Consider the following 19,117-nt stretch of genomic DNA (forward strand, 5'->3'; position numbering starts at 1 on the left):
AGATTTCAGGGGCTGTCTAAAATTTCTAGAAATCTTCAGATTCATGTTACACCCAGGGAGCTTTTTTATGGAACATTTTACATTTCTTTTCTTTATTTTTTACCTGAGGGATATATTATACTTTGCAGTATTGCTACTAATGATCTAAGAACTTCCTCTGCAATTCGTTTTGAAATGTATCATGATGCATGTTTTGCAGAGGTTTCATTAGGCTTCTTGCAGTGGTCAAAGATGGAAGCAGCTTCAGTTGGCTCTTAACTCACTAACTCATAAAATTTGCATCAGAGACAATGACAAACCATAAAATCTACTGCTGTGACTCTAAAACGGAGCTGTAAATCTCGCAGTAGTTCACATCACCCCAACGAGAAATAGCCATGTCAAGTTAGTCACGACGCTGGAAGTTATTTGGGATGACCTTCAAAATAAAATGATTACTTCTTTGTATTTGAAATACATACTAATGGCTGAAATGCTGAGACCCGTATTGTCTGATTATCTATCATTCCTTGAACATTTGCTTCAAACTAATCAGCTAATGTCTGACTTGGGGTAGTTGAATTATGATTAAGCTTGATTATGTTTTAAAAAAGATAAAGCTTGATTGTGTTTTTATTTTGAAAGTCATGACCGGAAACACCTCGTTCCGTTTGAAGTAACTTGACACCAGTGGTACTGTCAGCAGCAGCGGTGCCTAGCACCCCAACCCCCGGATGAAATATCATCTCGGCCGTGAATCTCCTATATCCCCTTCGGTTTATGTGGAGCCAGGCGCGGCAGGGCTCCGTCACACCCGGTCGGTAACCGGTGTTCGGAGGATGTGGGCCCTCCTGTGTGTCACATAGCAGGTGAAACTGACCGGGTCGCAGTTGTATTCCTTCATGTGAGTACTGCTTAACGCCTGAGCGTTGGGCGAGAGGAGTGATGCGAACCGGTCACACGCCAAACTCCATTAAAAATATTTCGCTTTGAAGATTATTTACATTTTTTGTAACGGTGTATTCAGCACACAACATTATTACATAGTTTAAACGATTCGTCAGATTGTAATTTCTAATTCGGCTAAAATTGTTCTAAAAACAAGTCATGATTATGTATTAATAATACATATTTTTGTTTGGGGCTCAGTTACAACTACCTGTACTAGTATGAGCAGGGAATTTCGATAATGACATATGGACCTATCTTATGCTCAGGTAACAAGAGCTTGTTGACGTCTGTATCGATGCCGTATAATAACAGTCTACACATGTAATACAATGTCTGAAGTCACATTATATCAGGCGCGCAAATTTAATGGCAGCTTGTCTAACACTAAAATGCAAGGTTTTTTTAAATGAAGTTTGGTATGTCGTGTCTGAAGCTGGGGGATAGACTGTATCCAATGACATCATTGCATGGGGCTTTCTCTCAGCAAACGGTTGCTTTTAGTTTTGTCACCCCACCCCCCCTCGATTTTGACTCTGCACATCACAATGAAGCCGGTGTGTGTGCTGTGCGAGAGACACGATGTGACATTGACTTTCATTGGGTTCTACACGGATATCATGTGCTGTTGTGACAGCCTGCAGACTTAACGTGCATGGAGATGTTTCAAGATTGAATAGTGGTCAGGCTGTCACGATGGCAGAGTCTCTACAGGGGAGCTGGCAGGAAGCTGCTCCCATCTCTCTCTAATGCATTATTTGTGAAGCCTCTCTATTTTAGTGCATTTTTTTCTGTTGTGACATCTCTCTGTGACATCATCCCACAGTCATCCTTAATGACTCCTGATGTTATTACATCACTATTGTACATGGCAGCTCTTTTCAGTATTTGCAATATTGTCTCCTCTTTGTTTCAATTAAAATAAACGCAAACTCAGTCTAAACAGATGTAACTCAGCATTAAATAACACCTGATCTGTGCTCTGATCCCTGCCTCAAGGCCATGCTGCTGACTCCCACGTGGCCCAGTGTTTCGGTTGTAATAATCTACTATGCTGCTGACATTAGAGAGAGACGGTTAGGATTAGATTACCAGGCCTGTGTCCTCTATCGCTTTCGGGCCACACAGTAATTGGGTTATGTAGGCCCATTTTCTCCTTATCCCTGTCCAAAGCACAGGCCTGTTTGTCTCTCTGTTCATCTCCTCGGTTGTGTCCTTCTTTCTTTCCTTGCCGCTAGTCCCTCCTTTGCTCTCATGCTTACTTTTCTTTCAGGGCCTCGACACTGGGATGCTAAACATGGAGTTGACGATTTTTTAACATCCCCTATAAAGCAGTGACAATGTTATAAATGGATAGTTTTGCGTAGGGAAATTTGTGAAATTCCCTTAAGGCTCAGGGATGGATGGATTTTAAACTTTTGCCAGAAAAGCAAGAGTTAGTCTGTTTGGTCTAACATGTTTAGATGTTTTCTGTGTTGAAACAAAACCTTCACAATCAAGGGAGAAAAGAAAAAACATTTTACAGAATGTACCAGTTTATAATGACATATTATATCAGATGTGTATTAAAAATACTAAAAATAGGGGGGATAACAAGAAGGAAAGGGTTTCATAAGACCTTGTTTATGTGCTGCAAAAACACAATGCTCTCTGTGACTTCTATGCTATTTTGGGAGTCACTAAAATGATTCAATTTCCCACAAGAACAGCCATCAAAAGTCAATTAAAGAAATTTGTAAAAGAAGCCAACGGCAGCGGCACAGTCTGAGGAAGTCAAAACGTTTTTATAATACAAAAACTTTCACTAAACTGATCTTATCCTTTGTTTCATCTCCTTCTTTAATACCTTGGGGAATAACAGGTGATGTAAGGTCATTCAGCAAATGAACATTTGAACTTCTAATAGATTAAAGATAATCAATGAAAATTCAGCATTCAACTCTTGGATTTAAGAGACATCGATGGTACTCGTGTACAAAGATCAGACCACTTAGAGACCACATAAAGACTTTTTTTTCTCCTTAAAAAAAAAAAAAAACAGGAGTGAAATTGTAAAAGCTCCAGAAAATCAAATACACAACAATAACCCTCTAATGCTGGCCTTATACCAAACAACATTTCAAGCAATTTCAAAGTTACAGACAATTCTTAAGATCGTCAAACTGACGTGCATTGATTGAAGTCTTCTTTGCATTCTTTGTATTTCTGCTTTTATTGGTCAAAGCTGCTATGGGATGTATGCGTTAAGTTGACTAAACGATTGAAGTTGTCTCTCTCTCTCTAGTCACCACCAGTATTACTAGTCAGTTAAACACAATACTAATGTTTCTATATATTAGCCCCCGATTCTGGGCAAATATTATTCCCAAATGCAGTTGCCCGCCTCTAGCCGGGGCTGCAGCCATAGGAGACCCTAATTGGTCCTCTATCTACTGGCTTTATCGCCCAGATGTAAACAAGCACAGAGAACAGATAGCCGAGCGCCTGGCCGTATTTTAATCTAGAAAAGGGAAATAAACTTGGATGCTGTGTCAGGTTGAACTGTTGTGTTGACTGGAGCAATGTGTAACCACATTCAGAACAAGTATGTGAATGTCAACCTTCTGGGAGGACTCAAGGCTGGAATTGCAAACACTGCTAGCCAAGTTAGGCAAATCAAATTACATTGTGTTCCTGCAGTGAACTTTAACTAAATAATGCTCAATATGGACTGTTTTCTTAGAATTTCTCTCACCTTCAGACTAGGGTAGTCTGAATTGTCTTTGAAATGAGTTGCCTAGGAACATCCCTAGTCAAAGCCTCTGACAGTTGTTTTTTTCTGTTTCCAGACAAAGAGAGCTTGGTCAATGGGAATCACCAGGCCGGTCCAGCTCCTGGAGAGAGAGTCCAGTCTGAGCACAGTGCGATCGTCAGCTCCATTGAGAAGGACCTCCAGGACATTATGGACTCTCTAGTCATGGACGACCCGCAGCCATCCTCCTCAGAGGGCATAAAGACCCCAGGAGGACAGCCCATCCCCCACTCTCCCCTGTCCCCCATGGTCAACGGAGGGGGCCGCTATCTTCTCTCGCCTCCTACCAGCCCGGGGGCCATGTCTGTGGGGTCCAGCTATGAGAACAACTCCCCTCCTTTCTCGCCCCTTTCCTCCCCGTCAGCGGCCAGCAGTGGGAGCTTCACCAGCCCCTCTCCTGGTGGAGGACCCCAGGACCAGAGTTCCTCTCTGCCGCCAGTGCCTGTTCGCTCGTCTAGCTACAACTTCACCGCCCAGCCTCCGCCCGTTCCACAGCCTCGGACCATACTGCCCAACTTCAGCAGCGGGGGGCTGAAGGTTCAGGAGAGCCCCCGGCTGCAGAGGAAGGTCCTCACGGAGGCTCCTCCCAGCCCCAAGCCGAGCCGCCGAGGACTAAGCCAAGACGGGTCGGAGAGCCCTCGACAGACCCCTCTCCTGTCCTCCAGTGAGTCCCTCAGTAGTAGAAACGTTGTGCCGAGTAGCCCTAGACTCACTCCAAAATTCCCCTCCTGTTCATCCCCGTCCCCCTCCAGTCCCAGGACCAAGACCACCACAGTGCTCCAGGAGAGACCTGCAAGCCCCTTCAGAGAGCAGCCAAGTCTCGCTGACTGCATGTTATCCACCAGCCCCTCTTGGCAGCTTTCCCAACCTCCTACCAGAGCCTTCCAGCCCCCCCTGGACCCGATCGTCCACATCATCCAAGGGTCGCCGCTCCAGCAGCATCCACGTTCGCTACAGCCCCTCGAGAGCCCCCGCATGGCCAGGAGGAATCTGGAGCTGAACGGCAGCAGCGGAGGGGGCAGCAGCATGAGAGAGCTGCCGCCGCTTAGCCCCTCCCTGGCTCGAAGGGGGGTCCCGGTACTACCAGGGGCGCTCCCGGGGACAGTACCCACCATGAGGACCCCCGACAGCCCCTCAGGTCTGAGCAAGTTTGTCCCAGAGAGTCCGAGGCTTCGACGCAAGTCCGGATCTACCCCCGAGGAGCAGATGTGCAGCAGGGGGATCCGAGCCCGCAGCCCCTCGCCCACCTCCATGATGATGGAGGGTGGCGGGGGCCCGGGAGTCCGAAAGGCAAGCTTTGGGAATTCCTTGTCGCCTGCTTACAGCCTGGGCTCCCTGCCTGGCTCGTCCCCCTTGTCAAGCCCCAGGAGCCACAGGAAGATGTCAGCAGGGAGACCCCACCCCGGGATGAGGGAGAGGAAGAACAGCATCTCGGAAATCAGCGACAACGAGGACGAGCTGCTGGAGTACCACCGACGGCAGAGAGAGGAGAGGCTCCGGGAGCAGGAGATGGAGAGACTGGTGAGTCACTAACACATGTGGTATCTTATCAGTGTGCCAGGAACGTGTTTCCTCACACTGCTTAAGGAATAGTTCACTTAATAGATTATGTAGCTGTCTCACCCTATAGTCTATGGACCAGTTTTGATTGAAAAACCTGCACCTCACCTGCTGCTAATGTACATTTCATAATGACCCTCACTCCCTGAAGTCGAGCAGAGTAGTCTGACATGTCACTGTTTATAACACAGAGCGTTTATCCTCCGCTGGACGTGCCGCTTCAAAAAAAACATCTGAGGCATACATTATAGAATATAACCACTTGTTCTGATGTATTCAGTCCATCTCCCCTCTACATTTCATTGGCACAGACTCATTCTCTGAAGACTTAACAGCGATGTTAGGATTTTGAAGAAGTGATTAAATTAGCAGTAACTCAGTGAGGGGTACTGAATATACTGATGAGCTTTGGATTATGATGCATAAGTGGTTTGATCATTTTTTATCTTCTTAAAACGAGCCTCTTGAAATGAGTCTAAAACTGATTTTATTCAGAACCGCAAGCCGTTCAAGGTTTAATATTTAGTTTGACAAAGAGAGGATTTTACTGAGGATCTTAAGACTTGTCAGAAACTCTCAGAAACTTGCCTTAAGCACCACCTAACCCATCTGAGAGTTTTCATTAGAATGATTATCACCACAAGAGCTGAGATGAAAAGTTGCCAAATTTCTCTGAGAAGTTTGGTTTAACTTTAGCTCGTGTGATGTCCTGGGTTAGGGGGAGTGTCATGATTGCAGTATATCTGTGTTTGTTTGTGAAAAGGAGGCGTTATCCAGGCTCTTCTCACTGAGCTGTCTGAAACTTGGCCTCGCTAAACGGCTGCTGTCATGCCGTCTCAGGGTACCCAGATGACGCCATAGCAACCGTATTGTTTGTTGTTTCCTAAAGTGAAGAGAGCGGGGGAGGGAGCTGTGTTAGACATCTTGAACTTGTCTGCCACTCTGAATGAATCCACTGAGACAAAATCCTTTACAAGGCCTTTTTATGTGTTTGTGCCTGTGTGAGAAGGCGTTAGTTCACCCTGCGTGTAATTACAACCCCTTTTTTTTTTGTAGGAGTGTTAGATTGAATGAAGGCGGCTCAGTCTGAGACGAACATGCCCTCTGTCTCCGTCTACCCTGTCGCATTCTGGGACCTCTTATAAAGACATGGCAGTCAGACGGTGTGTCTGCAGCGCCTCATCTGAACACTGAGGCTGTATGACCTCACAGTGAGGTGGGCTAAAGTTGTCAAAACTGTTCGATACTTTGATTCTTTTTGATACCACGTGTTTCAAGACTATAAAAGTCAGAAGTACTGAAGTTGTAATCATCATATTTTTGACCCAAAGCTGCCGTGAGCGAAAGAAAGAAAGCGTTGTCTTAATTATACAAATATGTTGGCAACTCTTCAGTACCGAATGCGTTGCCAAAATATTTGTGCAATTGAGACAGTGTGCAAGTTTGCATTTGTTTTAAAAACAAGAAATTACCCAACATTGGGTGCCTTATTCTGCGGTTATGTTTGTTGTATGTATACATGTTGAATATTCTGGCCTCATGGCAACCATAGTGGGACACGGCCAGACAAAGAGGCCCACTGAAGTCAATGTTATCAAGTTAGGCTGGTCTGAATATCGGTATGTATCATATTTATAGACTGGATTTGTTTTGTCAGACTTTACGGCTTCGCTCCAAGTTTAGTATTAACTGTGAGTTATTTTGTCCCTGATATAAAAATATCTTTATCCTTTCAGTTGGACAGGTTCAGACCTGATTGTATGATGCTATAATTATTGTTTCCCAAAAAATATTACAAGTTCATCCCTCACCACGGTTTCCAAATCCATCGTTTCAGTTTGGCTGCATTTATTGATTATTTCCAATAGATTAAATTAGATTTAGTTTATTGTCAATAAAACGTGTAATTGTTGCAAAAAAATAATTGAAAAATAGTCATTACAAGCTTCTGGAGGCCATGGGTCTTGTACAGGCTTGTTTTGGACCAAGTTTTAGTCAGAGTCTTGATACTTTTTGATACCATGTGTTTTAAAACATTATAATCTCCTTTATTTAATTCATAACTAGCATCGATAATGACCAATGCTTCAAAAAACTTTGCCTTAATACATCAAATTCATTGGCAACATTTTCACGTTATTTATACAGTAAAGTTTGCATGCAACTTTTTAGTCATTGGAAACTAGGAATCACCCAATGTTTTGTGTCTGGGAATTCTAATTTTGTTGCCATGGTAATATCAAGTTGAGATATTAACTCAGAAGACTCACAGTAGGGCTAATAGTATGGCTTCTCAGTGGTATGAGTGTGCTGATTTGTCTAGGATCTTTTGAAATTGAAAGCGGTGAGCACATCTCTTAACATCTTTTGACCACTGTCTGACTTCAACCCGCTGCCTCCTTCCCCACTGTCAACTTCTTCTTGGGCCAATTAACCCCCGCTCAGGTTACCCCACACTCAGGTTACCCCACGCTCATGTTACCCCACGCTCATGTTAACCTCACTCAGGTTACCCCACACTCAGGTTACCCCACGCTCATGTTAACCTCACTCAGGTTACCCCACGCTCAGGTTACCCCACGCTCATGTTAACCTCACTCAGGTTACCCCACGCTCATGTTAACCTCACTCAGGTTACCCCACGCTCAGGTTACCCCACGCTCATGTTAACCTCACTCAGGTTACCCCACGCTCATGTTAACCTCACTCAGGTTACCCCACGCTCATGTTAACCTCACTCAGGTTACCCCACGCTCATGTTAACCTCACTCAGGTTACCCCACGCTCAGGTTACCCCACGCTCATGTTAACCTCACTCAGGTTACCCCACGCTCATGTTAACCTCACTCAGGTTACCCCACGCTCATGTTAACCTCACTCAGGTTACCCCACGCTCATGTTAACCCCGCTCAGGTTAACCTCGCTCAGGTTACCCCACGCTCATGTTAACCCCGCTCAGGTTACCCCCCGCTCAGGTTACCCCCCGCTCAGATTACCCCCCGCTCATGTTAGGAGAGGAGTCATGAAGTAGTGACACTGTGAGTGGAATTGACAGGGAGCTCTGGTTAGAGTGATGTATTTTTGTAATAAAAGTACCTATTCTTTTTTATCTCTTCCTTCTGCAGGCAGTGTATCAATAATTGGATTACACGGTTCAGGTCAGGGTGATGATATATTGCCTTATCGATATTTTGTGCCACCTCTAATAAAGCATATTTATATAAATCTTCAGAGCACTTTTACAAAGCGCTCCACAAAGGCATCAAATAAAAAAGACAGGTCATAAATGTAACAAGCATAAGTACAAATTTAAAATTCTTAAAGTCTTTATATGTGTATATATTTTTCTCACTTAAATATAATAGAAATCAAGTATATCCTCTGAAAATAACTCTGTGAGTCATGACTATCTACAATGGGTGTAACACCCGAGTCCCACTGTCTGTGATGCTTTCAGAGTTTTCAGAGTCCTATCTTCAGTTTGTTTACATCGCCCGGACAGCCGGCTGACTCCTCCACTCATGTATAAAAGTTGTTTAATTGAGGGACTAGAGAAAAGAAGAATAACATACTGTACTCACTGCTTAACTGTGTTTCTAGATCACGCTCATTTAGGGTAAATTTACATGCAGTGTGAAGATACCAGCATAATAAAGATCGCTAGCATTAGCATGCTAATACAACAATGCAGCACGAGTTGTTTTGGTTTAAAGCTGGTGCTCAAGGGCGACATCTGCTGGATCAAAAAATCACATATAAAGCCTTTAAAGATATGAAATTAATTTGAAAGATTTAAAAAAGTTCATTTTGAGTGAAAATGTAAATTAGACCTTTGCTGCTGCTGTTAACCTTCACATACCTCAATTAGTCAAACCCTACATCTTTTTGTCCCCGTTGAGAGCTTATTAGCCACAACAACCTTTGGACTGGAACAACTAGCAGGCACACAAAAAAATATTGACATGAGATATGTGCAAACAGCTCCAGCACAAAAGGTCAAGACCACGTAAATGTTGAGTAAATAAGTCGTTCAGGGACGCGGCTCGACTCGCTTGAAACACGGTGTCTCAAAGCCCTCAGCAGGCCTGGGATGTGATTGTGTTTTGTTTTTTGGAGGCAGAAACTCTGTGAGGAGGAGGAGGCAGGGCGTGGAGCTGCAGGGCCTGTAATTAGTCACAGTTGACTCACTGGCATGACAGATTTTTTTCTTGCCCCACAGCATCTGCATTCAAAGCATTTCACACACAGCCTGCTACTCATTCACACAGCTGATTACCTCAAAACAAAGCTGTGTGAACAGTGATGCTCGGAGAAGTTTGTTCAGGGAAGAGAGTGTTATTGTGAAATCAACAGGAGTACACAGCTCAGAGGCAGCGGGAGGCTGCTGGGAGAAGCTACACGCATACACTGAAATACTGAGATTCTGAATGAGATTTAGCCTGTTGCTGCTGTTAGTGCAGATGACATTCACTGTAACTCATAAGATGCAGATTGGTTATGTGGTGCTTCTATTGAAATAATTAAAGAGGTGGTGTATGTCTTGAGTTGTCTCAGTGGAAAATCTTTCAGTATAACATTTCAGGATAGTTGTAAAGAACTTTTTTGCACACCTTAGGCCAATATCTCAAACCGAATCGGCTGCATGATGATTTCCACTGTGTTCATCAAAGTCCACAACATGCAGTCTCTGTGCATCGGTGTAGCTCTTTGAGTACCATCTGTTTTCACCATGTGGACTTTGTAGTCCTGCTGGCTTCCTGTACCCTAGTCAAGCTCTCAGTCTACAGTAACGTTGGTAGTTGTGAAGTACAGACCCAAAGCCTGCGAGTCTCTCTGCCCAACTCCTCTGGTCACTCATTGTCTTTCATTTAGGAGTCTTTTCAATCAAACCAGCTCTCCACAGACTTTATTTACTGAACAGTATACCACCATTTAAAAGAAAATGCAAGATAATTATTAACTAATAAGGGAGAAAAGAAAAATGGCGGCCTGGTCCATGTCGCTTTGTATCCAAGCACACAGAGCGGTCACTTGCTATACACAATGAATGAGGGTTATTTTGAAGGTGTGGGGTCACTAAACTGGATTGATGGTGGCGGCTGCACCTGCGGTCATGATGGCAGATGTTTCAGTGTTTTATTCTCACATATTGGTCACACGGGTCAATAGGACGCAGCCAACGTGTCAGATTTAAATAAAAGTGTTTAAAGTGCGTCTAATTCACTGGATTTTTACGGTGTACTGAGGCTAAAAGTTATACATAACACAAGTACATTTGCATAATATAACATGACTGATCTTATTGCAAGTGGCAATGTTGTAGCTGTTTCCAGGAGGCTTAAGGACCGCCTCAGCTCCACCTCTTTGCCCTTAAAGAAAGTTAGGTGGAGTTTTCCCTCTAGTTCACTGGTCGAGAATGCAGAAAAAAATAGGCTTAATATAAAGTAAAAAATGGTCAGCAAATAAATTTGGGTGGAGTGCCCAGTTATAGTTAATGTATGGGAAACTCTGTGATATGTTTTAAATTCACTAGGCAGCTAAATTGCAAAAAAAGATTGCAACGAGGCCAATGATATCAGAGTCTACTGGCGGGGAACTCTTAAAAAACGTTTATTTACTTCACGTTTCCACGCAGAGCGTTGAGGTGAGCCCTCTCTAATGACCGGTCTGTTTCCTGTGATCCAAGCTGTCCAGCTTGGCACGACTCCGTCCACATGGCCGTCTGACTGACACGCTGACTTGGCAAACACACTTGGCGTAAGAAACGAGTCTCAGGGTGCTTCGTCTGTGGCACACACAGGCACGCACACACAGACACGCACACATACACACACACACACACACGCACACACACACACACACGCACACACAGGCACGCACACACAGACACGCACACATACACGCACACACACACGCACACACACGCACACACACACTCATACATTTTTTGTCCACTCAACGTCCTCATCTTTCCTGTGATGGTTACAGTGCTGATTATCAACAACAAACCGTACCTTTTCTCTCACTCTGACTACGTATTTAAAAAGATGAGTACATGCCTAAAGCATAAAAATGGTCTCTATCGTTCTCCATCTTTCTGTATCGTCCTCTGTCTCACTTTCCAAGCCAAACACGGTTTGGGCAGATGGCTGTTGGCATCATGAGTCTGCCTCTGCTCAAGGTGTCTGCTGTCTGTTTTAAGGCTGTAACTGCAACTTTGCTAAATGTTGTTTTGTGTTCATGATGGATTCATGTTGGGTCTTTGTAGATAATATAACAAACAGTTATACAGTTAAGGTCTTTTATCTGCTCTTTTGTAAAGTGTCTCGAGATAATATTTGTTATGAATTGGTGCTATTCAAATACAGATTGATTGATTGATTGATTGATAGGACTGGGGAATGAGAATTTATTTTTTGTGAATTCTTTTAAGCGAGTTTAAAAACTGCAGAGTGACCAGATTGATCAATATAGAATAAAATACATCTGAAGTTTTCACTATAATCAGTAGAGGTGTGCAGCTCTCCTTGTCCAAGTCCTTGATCCTCCGATTTGATTCTCTAGACCACAATTTGATTCAGAGACGATTGACTAAATTATAACACGATTCAGGGCGATTGATTTGGTAACATTCAATTTGATCTGATCCGATCCAACACAAGTAGATGTTGTTAACTTCATTGTACTGACCCCAAATTATATCTTTTGTGTCATTTTAAAATAGCATGTCACTTTAACAGGTAGTCAAAGGAAGGAAAAAATGTGTTAATAACACAGAAATCTTTGTTCTCACTTTGTGGGCTTTGTAATGCTCTGCTAACACTTCAAATAAAGTAATGAACTCTCCCTGGAGGCAAAAATGAAAGCCAATTTAACTCTAAAAGGAACTTTATAATTAAAACACTTCAAAACAAATTGTTTTTTCTCCTTACATAATTTCTCTGATTGTCACATGTGAGTTGCACGTGACCTTCAGGCATCAGTTGTTTCACCTTTTTACCAAAAACCAGCATTTAAGAATCATTACAGAACATTTAAAAACCCCCGAGAGGAGAGGAACACCACTTTGTGAATGACAGTTTTTGGAGACTTTCAGTCACCGTACACCGTGATACGTTTGCCTCTGTTTGGTTTTGTCCACTGTAATTAGCTGACCAGACTTGATTGTGTTTTGATTGCTTGGCGGGGGCAGACACGGGCAGAGTCCTGTGGAGGTGCTTATCTGTTGTTTTCCGCTCCTGCTGGATGCTGCTGGAGGTCGGTAAAGGTCACAGATTAGTTAATGCATCTTTAATGAAGACCTGCATGAAGCTTTGTTTCAACAGACACTTGACTCTCTTCTGACTTTTCCTTTTTTTGTGGAATTGAACTTCAAATTTCAGCGATGATGGGGGTTCAGTTCACATTTTTCGCCTCAAGCAGAGGTTTGATTTTGTGACAATTTGGAAGTTTAACTCCGCAATTTATCTCCATCATACAGCAACCTGAACCAGTCTGCCTGACCTCCCCCCCCCCCCCCCCGCTCTGTCAGACAAAAGTCTCTCCTGCATGGTAAGAATCTTCTCTGCGGACCAGAAATACCCTTAGAGAACTCCACACATGTACATCAGCATCTAACAGTGCTCCACCAAATATATCGACCTACTGAGAAACACCCAACCTGCCCACCTAGGCTGCCAAATATAACCACCGCATACACCCACTGAGCCGGTGTGACTTCTGCAGCGCTGCATGAAGTTTTTTTGTTATTTTCTGCAGAGGAAAAAAAAAAAGTTCACCACAAAAATGTTTAGACTGCAGGATCAACCTGCCCATTTGCATGTTTGTCTCAGTGGTTGAAATCATAAGGAGGCAGATTACTATGATTGTTTCTGTTTCTCCAGCTGAAAAAAAATCTAAGGCTTGGACAGATGAGACAGTCGAGTCCTCACTTCTCTGAATCTTTGATCTGGGAAAGGGATCATCAATCTGTCCCTCAGACGGTCTCAGGGAAAGCTGCAGTAATCCTGTCTTGAGACAGTAGCAACAAATATGCCACGTGGGGATTTTCTCGATCACTTGATGGTCGGCTGCTGTAATCGTCTCCTCAGTGTTTTCAGCTGACAGCAGAGGAGTCTCCTGTTTGAAGCTTTAACTGCATGCTGCTTTCTTATTTTTTATTCTTTTCTCTATAGTAATCCTTGGAAGTGCAGCCTGCTGTTGTGTGACCTCTCCACTAGAGGGGGCCATATAACTGCTGAGTATTACAGTGGCAGTTCACCTCCCCCTGTAGTCAGAGGGAAAGTTTATTCAGGAGAGTTAGATGTTTTATTTGGTGTTAAAGCTTTGTAAAAACATGTGTGACTCCAGAAGTATAAAAACAGTTCCTATTAATTCCAATTGATCTTTTTTTTTTTATTCTGGTGAGGTCATCGGAGGTCACATGTACCGTTCAGCAGGACTTGTTGGTTAAAACAAAGATTGATGCATCATTATTTGATAAAATGTATTTATCATAAAGCTATGAAATGTTTTTTTAACTTTGTGATTCCCCTTCTTTCAGATGTGTTTACTTCAATCATAAACATATTATAATGTGACCAGAGTTCCTAAATGTTTCCTTTATTTCATCCAAAAAGGCCATGTATTAAAAAGAACATCCAAAACACATTAGCAAACTACGATCGTAAAAATGTTCAATACTTTTATACTTTTAAATACATATTGTCTACATTATTTTTAGATTCCATCAGATTTTCAGTCACGTTTTGAACAAAAAGCTGCCGAAATAGAGATTGCATCTATGGTCCATTCATTTAACTGGTCAGTGACGTTTCTCAAGTCCTTTTCAGGTCTCATGCAAAAGTTCAATTTAAATCTCTTACAAACAGACGGAGAGCAGGAGGGATGACGGCAGCATCACCTGGGCACTGTGTTTTCATTTAGTCCCGATTGTTGGCTCTGAGCTCACAGACATGTCCCAAACACAGCAACATGATGAGAAATAACCCAGAAAATACAGACAGAGGTCAGGGTGCATAGAGAGGTAGAACCCTGAATTGTAACTGGATTATGAGTGTTTTTTAAGGATAGAATATCTTAAAATGGGTCTATACTGGGAGTCAGTGTAAGTGTTGAGGTGTTAATCGGGATGAGATTGAGGTCCGAAATATCTTTTTCCCCCCCCATTAATTGTGTGCTATTTTGTCCCTTTTTGGGCACCGTAGTTAAGCCCACTGCAGCACGTTTTTTTTGCAGCGTCAAGCATTCAAAAGAAACGATAACGTGTAGAAATGCAGCAAACTTTTCCCAACATACAGTAAGCGCTTCAGCTAGTTTCAAACCTGTTAGTGTAACTTAAAAGTTTTCTGCATGAAGCAGCTGAGAGAGAAGTCATCACACCTTCAACCTGCCAGATTTAAATGTTTCCCTCTATTTCAAGTAGAGCCCAGTCAGTGCTTTCTGTATGAACTTAGCCCCTTTACTTTTCTTAGAAAGCCTCCTCCCCTAAGAGGAAGTCCCATTATGCTCTATAACTCCGCCCCTTTGACCACAGAGCCCTCACCTCGTCTCACAAGACCTGGGTGGGGTGGGGGTGGGGGGGCTGCTCTCCATCCGTCCCAAAGTAGAACAGCCAGTTGTGGAATCAGTTTACAGTACAGGAGGAGCTGTGCAGCAGCAACATCTTTAAGGCCTGTTTAGAGCCATAGATCCCAGCTTTTAGTCTGTAAGTGTGTGTGTGTGTGTGTGTGTGTGTGTGTGTGTGTGTGTGTGTGTGTGTGTGTGTGTGTGTGTGTGTGTGTGTATGCGTGTGTGTCATGGACCGGTATCATGTGCTGGGCGGCGGCAGGACTGTCCCGGCCCTGAGGCAGGGTCAGAGCAGGGAGCAGGCTGTCCTGTACCTGCTCGCTCTGTCTCAGGAGAAGCCGGTGATTCTGAAGAGCGTGGTGACGCTCATGAAGGTAACTGAAGCTGCTGCTAATATTAACAAAGCTGCTCTGCTCTCTGACTGGATTTAAATAGACCGTCCTGGAGGTCCTGTGACAGGCTCTATGGTTTGGACTTGGATAATATGTGCAGTGTTTAGAGAGGTCTGTGTTATTTACATGTGATGCTGTGGTTAAGAATCTCTTCTGGCTCAGTGACTAACAAAGAGAGCTTTCAGGTCTCAGTCCTGTGAGAGTTTAAAGTCGAGCTGGAGAGAAATGATGTCTTTACAGGCAGCCAAAACTTGCTGTGTTGGTACTTTTTTCAATTGACATGATCAGCTGAATCACTAGAGTCCTGGAATGTGTGGCAAATAGCAAAAATTATAATTTTAAAGACGATAAGCTGACGTTTTCCTCAAAGTACAGCTGACAGTTACAGATTTTCAGTCTCCAAAGTGTTCAGTCTTTTGTTTTTTAGCATAATTAGTTTCAACGAATCACATATCAGGAGATACAGATTTTATTTTTGGGCTTTTTTTGCCTTTTAGTTTAGGAAAGTTGATAGACTTGGAAATCATTGAGTGGGGAATGATATGCGGGTAAGGAGCCACACGTTGGAATCGAACCTGTGCCGCCTGCTTGTGGGACTGTAGCCTCTGTACATGGGACATTTGAACTAACCACTACCCTACAGGCGCCCCAAGTCCATTTGGTTTGAAGCTACTTTTTTAACCCCTCTTACAAACAGACAGAGAGCGGAGGAGGGGAAATTGCAAAAATATGTTTGCATAATTTTTGCAACAAGGTTGTTTGTACAATTTAGAAAGTGTGCAGGAGTTTGTTTGCAATTATTGGTAAAGAAAAACACAAAATGACCAGAGACTGTAAATATTAATGAATGAAGCCTGAGTGACATCACCCATCTGTTACTTATGGGGGCTCTGATAGCCTGTGGTTGGTGGTCTCCATGCTAGAAATGTTATCTCAACCTAACTTTCAGTCAACCTGACGACAGGCTGAGAGCTGGAGCTGAGGCGGGTCATAAGCCTCCTGACAAACCGCTACATCCCACCCGCCTGTCTCTCAGGTCAGCTATGTGCCTTATTATGAACAACTCATGTAACTTCATTTTTTTAAACACCAGAGGATGCCACTTGGAAATAACCTGACATTGGGTGCATAAAGCCCAATTCACTCATACTCCGTCAGCACCGCGCACTACGTTGTACTTAGCTGTCACTCTAGTCAATCATTGTGTTCACACAGCGCGCGCGCTGCGGTCTGTCTCCGTTTCAAATACGCACCGAGTCTATTTTCGCTGGAGTACGCTGCAAGTTTGCGTCAAGCTGGACAGAATATGACAGCATATGACAGCCCGGACAGGAAGTCAGACAAGGAAACGCACAGAGCATCCGGTCAATTTCAAAATAAAACACCATATACGGACTTGCGATCGTATTTTTCATCACTTTATCAACATTACGTCCGTGGCGCTGACAGACCGCGGCGCGCACAGAGTATGTGTGAATTGCGGGTAATACTGACAATTTTTGTTGCTGTGGTCTTGAAACAGTACATGGATGTTTAACGTTGATGTGCCGGCCCACTACTTAGTTTGTGGCCGGTATCATTAACAAAAAACAAAACATACGTGTTGTCAGGAGTTTTTGTTATCAAAGATCTATTTTTTAGCTCGTCAAAGTCTCATCTTTGTTATGAAAGAACGGCCATTAACAAACATTATCATCATATTGAAAGCAAATGAGCCTTTTTTCCCCCTGACAAAACATAGCAGAAAGTAGCCTCAAACTTCTTTTACAATGCTAAGAGAAGGAGTCATGAGAGTTTTTTTCTGTGTGTTTAGTGGCCTTATAAACCTACATTATAGTTTTCATGGAGCTCCTTGCATAGTAACCTGTCTGTTGAGCTCCAGGTGTCTGTGTGCGTCCTCTACTTTGACAGATGGCTCACTGTTTGCTTGGTGCTGCTGTTTACTTTGGCTGGCGTGCTCTTTAAATCTCCTCTGGCTAAACAGTCACACAAACAGTCAGAGCAGCAGCGTCCTACTGTACCAACCCGGCTGCTATTGACTTACAGTTTTTTTTGGGCGTATATTTATATTCAATCTCATAATGTCTCATGCATGGCAAATTGTTTAGCTTCACGAGGCTGATGTAACTGAGTGCAGGTCTTGCAGACTCTGTCTTTATCTCCATCTAAAAACAATAATGGAGCCCCTAAGCCTGCTTATTATCAGCAGCAGTGTTTAGTGGGGGTGGGGGTGGGGGGGAAAGTCCCATCCAGCCTCTCATCAGTGTGTCTTAGTCTTTGATGTTGTCATGTCTTCGCTGGGAGTGTTTGTCATGATAACTGGAACCCGGTCCTCACTTTGTGGGATGCCTCAGGGGGGGCTTGGCTTCCAGTTGAAGAGGAAGCCTGAGTGGTTTTAAATGCCAGCTACCCCCACCGGGAGCAACGACTCCTCAGTTTCATGTAGTGATCAGCGCCTGTGACATCGACGCGGAGGACCACCGGCTTGTTATCCACAGAGGTTGGCTCCCTCTCCCCCCGCCTGCCTCTTTGATTCTGATGTGTACCACAGGGGGAGGGGATAACGGCAGCAGCAGGAGAAAAAAACAAAAAAAAAACAGAAAAAATCTCTTGTTAGGATCATCTGTTTGTTCCTCCTCTGAGACCTGGGGAACCCTCCAAGGATCAGGGTGTGATCATGAATGGGGTTTGTTTTGCAGACTGTTACCAAGCGCTCGCAGATATATGTAGAGAATGAGGCTTTGTTGAACTTCTGCCTGCTTTTAGTGTGGAATACTACGTGCTTGAGATTTCTGTTTACGCCTGTGACGTAGGTGAACAAGGCGAGAAAAGAATCCGGCTGCACACTAATAAAGTAACTGCTCGGATCAAAAGGTACACAGGCGGGGAACAGCCCCCAAGGGGCTCCAAAAAGGTTGGGGAGGGGGGAAACATTAAAGGGCACGAGAGAAAACAGGAGACGCCGACTCTCCAGGGAGAGAGGGAGACATGAGGAAGAGAGGCTGACGGCTGCGAGGATGAAAATAAGGAAAGTAAAGAGTAAAAGGAGGTGCTGAATAAAGGAGAAAAACTGACAGAGAGAGATATAGGATGTCACAGATGAAGACAAAGGAGAATATACTAGCGAGGGTTCTTCCTAATTGCTGCACATTTATTGTTGAAAATGTCGCGTTTACAGAAACAACACTGAAGCACTACAAAGAGGAGACAGTGGTGGTATAAATAACACTCCATTATGAGTGTAAAACTGCATGATGTAACTCACTAAAGATGCACAGTTTCTGTCTGACAAATAAAATGTTGAGCAATTAAAAGCACCAGCGCTCTGTTAGGGAGGTTACTATCTGACTAATTCACTCGTACTGTTTAACGTACAATTTAGATTCCGACCTTTCTAAAGGTCACAGGTCAAAATGGAGCAGAATTTATAAAAAATTGCCCGAGGGTTAACAGCCACTTAGTGTGGCTAACGTCAGCAGTGCTAGCACCTCCAGCCTTCTGTCCCCCCCTCCCTGCAGGTTAACGTCCACACGTCTTGGCTGAACGTGGTTACAGTTTCTTCAGTCGATGTTGTAGTTTAAGCTGACACAGCCTACCAACATTTTTACCTCCATTTTCTTGATCAAAACTGCCAAACTGTTGCTGCTTCTACATGATGCTATCTGTCCACTGTGCTGGTTTACATCGTGGTAGTAACCGGAGCTACAACCGGTCTATGGCTACAGCCCCAGCTAGTGGCAGGTGGCTGCGTTACAGTTTGAGCATTACTTTGACCGGCATCAAGGGTCAACATGTAAAAAAAAAATTATAATTCATTTAATCGACTAGTCATTCTGGGGCCGACATGTGAGGGTGACGACCTTTAACCCCTTTAGTCGAC

The 19,117-nt window shown here is 43.7% G+C and overlaps 1 protein-coding gene across 8 annotated transcripts in view; it reads left to right on the top strand.

The window, feature by feature from the left end:
* phldb1b (pleckstrin homology-like domain, family B, member 1b) overlaps nucleotides 1-19,117 on the top strand; it is a 90,628-nt gene that overhangs the window by 33,307 nt on the left and 38,204 nt on the right. For all 8 annotated transcript variants that reach the window (XM_065959968.1, XM_065959969.1, XM_065959967.1 and 5 more), the window contains exon 6: nucleotides 3,756-5,239. In XM_065959968.1, the coding sequence (XP_065816040.1) occupies nucleotides 3,756-5,239 (1,484 nt within the window). The remainder of the gene's footprint in view (nucleotides 1-3,755; nucleotides 5,240-19,117) is intronic.

This window comes from Labrus bergylta, chromosome 11, assembly GCF_963930695.1.
Source record: "Labrus bergylta chromosome 11, fLabBer1.1, whole genome shotgun sequence".
NCBI classification, from domain to species: Eukaryota; Metazoa; Chordata; class Actinopteri; order Labriformes; family Labridae; genus Labrus; species Labrus bergylta.